A 5,898-nucleotide genomic window follows, 5' to 3' on the forward strand; every position below is an offset into this window, starting at 1 on the left:
GCTGATCAGGATCAGAATGAATGCAATGTGTTAAGCAAAGGTATTCTTGGGTGTTACTTTTGTAAAAACCACTATGGTAAGATCCTTCCCGAAAAACATCCAAAACTGATATCATTTCTGGAAGAACTCACCGTTGACCTTTTACCCGTGCCATAAATGAGAACACCTGAACTCACTCGCAATCTCATTACCTTTCAATGAAGAATCCAAATTAATCATGGATATATATTAATAAGCCAATGGAGAGAGAGAGCTCATTACTATAGTTTTGCTATCCATTCCCACCTCTATGACTGAAGACAAGTTGAACGAGAATGTTAAACATTAAAAGAAATTGGTAGATGATAAATAAAGCAGAAAGCAAAAGAGCATACCCTAAACGTTACCTAGAACTTTCTAAGTCAAAGCAAGTTAGCAAAAGAATTCCTAACTTATTTTTTATGCAGTAATATTTCAACGTTGCATCCGACCAGCTAAAATTAAATATTTTTAATTATTCTAACTGATTGTTAAGTTTGGTCTGAATAAAACATTTGTAATGGTTGGTAAAATGAACACAATTTCTCTCCTGTGAATTTACTCATCAAATATATTTGACGCAATGTTATAGAATGCATACAACAAAAAGACAGTTTTTTTTTTATCCTATAAAAACTCTCGCCTTCTTCAACTTGTTCCTCAATTTATGAAGTAGTTTATTAATAATTTTTGTAAGATTTCAATAAAAACCATCACCATCAGTGATTTCATTCCTATTTCATACGGTAAAACTTAAATTTGGGAAAAAAAAACTACAAAATTACACACCTGATGAGGATCAGTACTTGGTAACAGATAACCATCAATAGCTCCACTGGCATTCTTAACAATATCAGGACGTATGAATAACGCTCGAAAACTTTCCAATTTTTCATTCGTTGCACCATCCATCATCAGATCCATATTTTTTAAAACCTATAAAATGATGAGTAAAATTGATTAAAGGAAAAAAAAGTGAAACATTCGTAATAATTAAACGACTCTGAGTTCAAAATTTTTAATAATAAACATTTCATTATTTCCTTAAAATGGCATTTATCTGCTCAGTTTGTATATGACTAAAAACATTGATAGGTCCAAAATAAAAGTTCTAAAACCAAAGCAAAAAGTAAGAGAAAATTAATTCCGAAGCAAAATTATATTTCAAAACATTAATGAGTAGGAAAAAAAACGAACTTTCGTAACAAAGAAAAAAGAGAAGAAAAAAGAGCAAAAGAAACAAGCAAGGATTAAACTAATCAATTTTTAAGTTAAAATTAAAAGAATGGAATTACTGTAGAGAGAGGGAGTTAATTATACTTACAAATTTGCAATAAACGGGAGTGAACGAATGAAGGGTGCGAAAAATTGTTACCGAATATGAATGTAAGGTAACTGAAACAGAACCAATGCTACCAACGAGATACCGCACCAACTGTACCATTGCTTTGACATCGAAAAATAAAACATCTGAACATACAATAAAAATCGTATTAACAGAAAAAAAAACATCCCTTGGTCCGTCAACTGTGATTTACCACACGTGCCAATTTTTGCACCGGTGCCACTTTGTTACCATAATTCTGGGTTCGTTTCGATTGGTGCTGTTGATGCCCGGCGAAATAATGCATTGGTAGTTAACACTGGTAGGAGAAGTTGGTACCACTGATACCGAAGTACGAAAATTTGGTACCAAAATTGGTACCAAATTAGTACCAGAAATTGGTAAATTGTTGCCGAGTTGGTGCTATTGGTGTTATGTAACTTGGTGCTTCTGCAAATGATAATTCAAGTCATGTTAAAAGTCGCCGTGTTATTGGTTGTAATGATAGATTTTGGAACGATAGATTCTTTGAGATATTCTAATTTACTTCACTAGAGAAGATGCGACACTTATTTAGACATTCTAATTAACCTGATTTTCATAATTTGTTTTTTGATCTGCAGAGATAGATCGATTAGGATTTTGACGAAGATAATAATTTAACTAAGATATCTCATAATTAAGGATGCGATATAAATTCAGATTGAGAGCATAAAGTATCTGTAGTTTAATCTTTGATTTTTATTAATCTTGCTTGGTATATTTCAATAATATTTATGTTATAATTCTCTTTTTAATTTATACAATTCTTCTTCTTTTATAGAATTTTGTTTTCTATTCATGACGATAAAGTGATAAACTAATGGCTGCTAATGAGATTCGTATACATAGCGAAGCTATCAGCAAACAACAACAGCAGCAAGAGCCATCCACTTCTCAATCTCAGTCATCCACTCGTACACGAACGATCATTCAGAATGATGAATGTAATGAACACTCACCAGTTGAAGGTATTTTGATTTCCTTTTTAAAATTAAGATTATTCATAATTTGAAAAGCTTTTGTGCTATTTGTGAATAACAATTAAAGGAATAAATCTTCTATAATTGATGATAGTTCCACAATTAGCTTGTTTTAAAACAATATTTAGTGTCAAGTGTAAACATAAAATGTTGCAGTAAATTCGATACATAAAATGTTGCAGTAAATTCGATATCATTCATCAAAACTAATTAGGAAATACTGTTGTTTTGCTCCAATGTTTTGTTCGTGTTATTCCAATGCATTTATGTTTTAGTTGAAATTCGACAGAGAGGAAATCGTGCGGAGCGAACTTCCAGCGATCGATCTCGAAGAATAGTTTGCACAAGGAACGATGAGGAGGTAAGGAAACATTCCCTCAATTTTGATATTGCTTTCACTTTTTTTAACCACAAACATGGTATAGATATGAATGTTTCTCAGTAGATGTGCTTTCAATATGTATTTCAGGTTTTAAGTGGTAAATTCGATTTTGGTGATCGAGATGAAAGACCGATATATAATATCACTTTACCACTTTTGAAAGAGGTAGCAGCGTTTCGTTTTATTTTTATAAAACTACTATATATTTTGTGTATTTTGAAAAGTCAGTACTTTATTGTGTGGAAAGCTTCGACAATATATTATATTATTTCTTCTTTTTTCCTAATATAATTAATGGGTCTTTACGTATTTATTAGGATGAAGGCAAAGAATGGACAATTGAGGAGCTGAAAACCTTGCACAGTTGCATAAATTCGTTAGTTCTCATTGTGTTGTTGTTTTATTGTTAATATTGCATGTTTTCTATCCAGTTTGCTTCAAATTACAATAGCTTTTGTGTAGCATTTATGATTTCGTTGTTAATCTCTTACTTTCGGTGTGCATTTTTGAAATTGTTAAAACTTTTTGGGCCACGTGCAAAAAAGTAAGCATCGGATTATGATGGAATAATACAAATGTTTTCGTTACTTTACTATTATCGCGACATTTTGAAATGCAGGATTTGATGTGCACGATGTTGCACTAATAGTAGTGTGTGTTTAACTTTCTAAAAATTTTTTCATTTGAATCGAATTATAATATTGAAAAACATTTCATTTATTGATTATTGCATGTCATTTAGTTATGGCATAAATGATAATTGCCTGTTCCATGCAACAAAAAGTATCCCAAATCGTTCGATGCATGATATACGCGAAAGAATTTCTGGAATTCGTGAGTTGACTCGACTAAGGCATGAAATGCGAGTTGAAGCACGAAAGACGGAATGGTTGAAAGGGATCATATTACCTTCTGGAACTAGTGAGGTAATCTTTTTTTGCTTGCAATTTGTTTTACATTTTTTTCGCTGGGACGATCATTTTGTCAAATAATTCCACTGATTCTTTTTGCTTTCTTATTCGAATGGACCGGTAGCTCTACACTGTTTTGAAAATTCTGTTTTACTTAATAATTGCACTGATTCTTTCTGCTTTCTTATTCGAATGGACCGACAACTCCTCTACACTGTTTTGAAAACTTTGTTTTACTTACTTTCTGCTACTTTGTATTGACAAGCATCCACGACGGACGTTACAGGCTATCCAGATCGGGAAATCATCAAATATGAAATATATGAAAATTACAATGAATTATTTGCTTCACAAAATAGCATGTTATATATGTTGCGCTGTTGCTCGCTGCACACCCGTTTGTTACAAAAATTTTTATTTCAAAGAAATATTACAATGAACTGTTTCAAATGGAGGAAAATTTCCAGATCCAAGATTGGTCGAGCGCTGTTCACGTTATTCAGAATCGGAAACGACGAGTCAATGATTATACTGATTCAGCTCTATTAGTGAGTTTTTCTTTTTCATTCGAAGATATTTACTTTTATTAACATTCTATTGTGCTCATTTTCTTGACTCTTTTCAGTGCACTGTTTTTGCAGAAATTGTAATTTCATTAATATTATAAGCAGGAAAATAGAGTGACTGCAGTATTATTGTTCGCAGCTATTCAAGAACCTTCCAAACTTTCTGTAGTTTTAAGCATAAAATTATCTCGGAAGAATTAGCTTACACCATTTGAGACGAAATATTTATTCCTCGTTTACGGGGCGTAAAAACTGGTTTCAATTTCAAAAGAAACTGATTTCATTTCGAAAATGATTTCAGTTTTGATTATTATTTTTTGAAATTTCTCATTGTTTAAAATGTTAGTTTTACACGCACCGAATGTGCTTTCAACTGAATATTTTTCCTACAGTAATAGATTGGGTATAGCGTTTTAACTGAACATCATTGAAAGAGTGTTAGTTTCAGGATTATTTGGCACATGAAGTGAAATGTCGACCAGCATCTGTGGATACTAGGAAATACTTCAGGGTGACCGATTCGGCCTATGCTCGAGGTGCTAACAGAAGACAAGTTGTTGACTGTGCTGATTATTATCGTTTCTTGCAGGCATGTCTTTCAGGAACGACAACATTAAGTTGTAAAGCTTTTGGTTGGTTTCTGTTCATAATTAATTCTGTTTATAATGTGTTAGTTTAAAGGATCGCTATAACTAAACTATTACTTTGCCAAGTTTAACTTAATGCACATAGATGTTTTTCTAGTAGGGATGACAGGTCGAAAACGAGCAGATCTTTAAGTAGCCAAAATAAATAAATTTGATGCAGTTGTGCACTAGGTACGGTTGCATTTTAGAAGATTTAAAACATCTGATACTTATTCCGTTTTCGTAATTGATGAAATTTCATTTTGCTTTTTGGAAACTCTCTGTTGATTGAATAACAATCATTTAACGTGACATCTCTGCGATATCAAGCATCTTTTGTTTTCTTTTCGAAATCGAACCATTCTGTTGTTTTTCTTTGTAGTTTTACGTGGAAACTACAGTTCACATTACAGACTCTGCCATAATTTTGAATATCTTGGAAGAAATCCAAAAAGAAGTTGATGATCCAAAGCACGAGAAAAGGCGACGATTATTAGCTGGAATGTTTCGAGATATACAAAGTGGTGATTTATCTGATTACGATTTTCGAGATACAGTTGGCAGTGATGATATGTTGTGTGTACAATTGAATCCATTAAGTTTGATGCGTGAAATGTTGGAAATAGGTGATGAGCAGTGCTAGTGCTGCACCTGTTGTAGTTTGGCTTTTGTAGCCATAATTTGAATAGCTAAAATTGTCGCAATATTAACTGTGATAATGTATTCACATATGTTGCTTTGGAAGAATGTTTCTTAAGCGATCTTAAAGTGCAGGGATTTTACTGCTGTTTAAAGATAATCTAAAATAAAAAATAGACACCATTATCCAAATATACACACTTTTATCAATAAAGGAATCTGTAATTGTAGAAAAAAAAGTGAAATAATAATAATTCACAAGTCGTCCTTGCATGTATATTCTTTCGAAGTCTCTGGCATTTGATAACCAACTACATCGTATTTTTCAATTTTACATTCAGTTATATCTTGTTGTCGAACCTATAAAAAAGATTGGTTCCGAGCTTAGAACTAATTTGAGAAATAAATAC

At 32.2% G+C, this 5,898-nt stretch overlaps 1 protein-coding gene across 1 annotated transcript; it reads left to right on the forward strand.

The window, feature by feature from the left end:
- Nucleotides 1-2,159: 2,159 nt before the first annotated feature.
- On the forward strand, nucleotides 2,160-5,540 carry LOAG_11950 (hypothetical protein). Its single transcript, XM_003147466.2, has 8 exons — nucleotides 2,160-2,352; nucleotides 2,640-2,725; nucleotides 2,834-2,911; nucleotides 3,064-3,122; nucleotides 3,489-3,672; nucleotides 4,125-4,205; nucleotides 4,672-4,855; nucleotides 5,263-5,540. The coding sequence occupies exons 1-8, from the start codon at nucleotides 2,205-2,207 to the stop codon at nucleotides 5,490-5,492; spliced, it is 1,050 nt and encodes a 349-aa protein (XP_003147514.1). The 5' UTR covers nucleotides 2,160-2,204; the 3' UTR covers nucleotides 5,493-5,540.
- The last annotated feature ends 358 nt before the right edge of the window (nucleotides 5,541-5,898 follow it).

This window comes from Loa loa (assembly GCF_000183805.2).
Source record: "Loa loa unplaced genomic scaffold supercont3.367, whole genome shotgun sequence".
In the NCBI taxonomy this organism is placed as follows: domain Eukaryota; kingdom Metazoa; phylum Nematoda; class Chromadorea; order Rhabditida; family Onchocercidae; genus Loa; species Loa loa.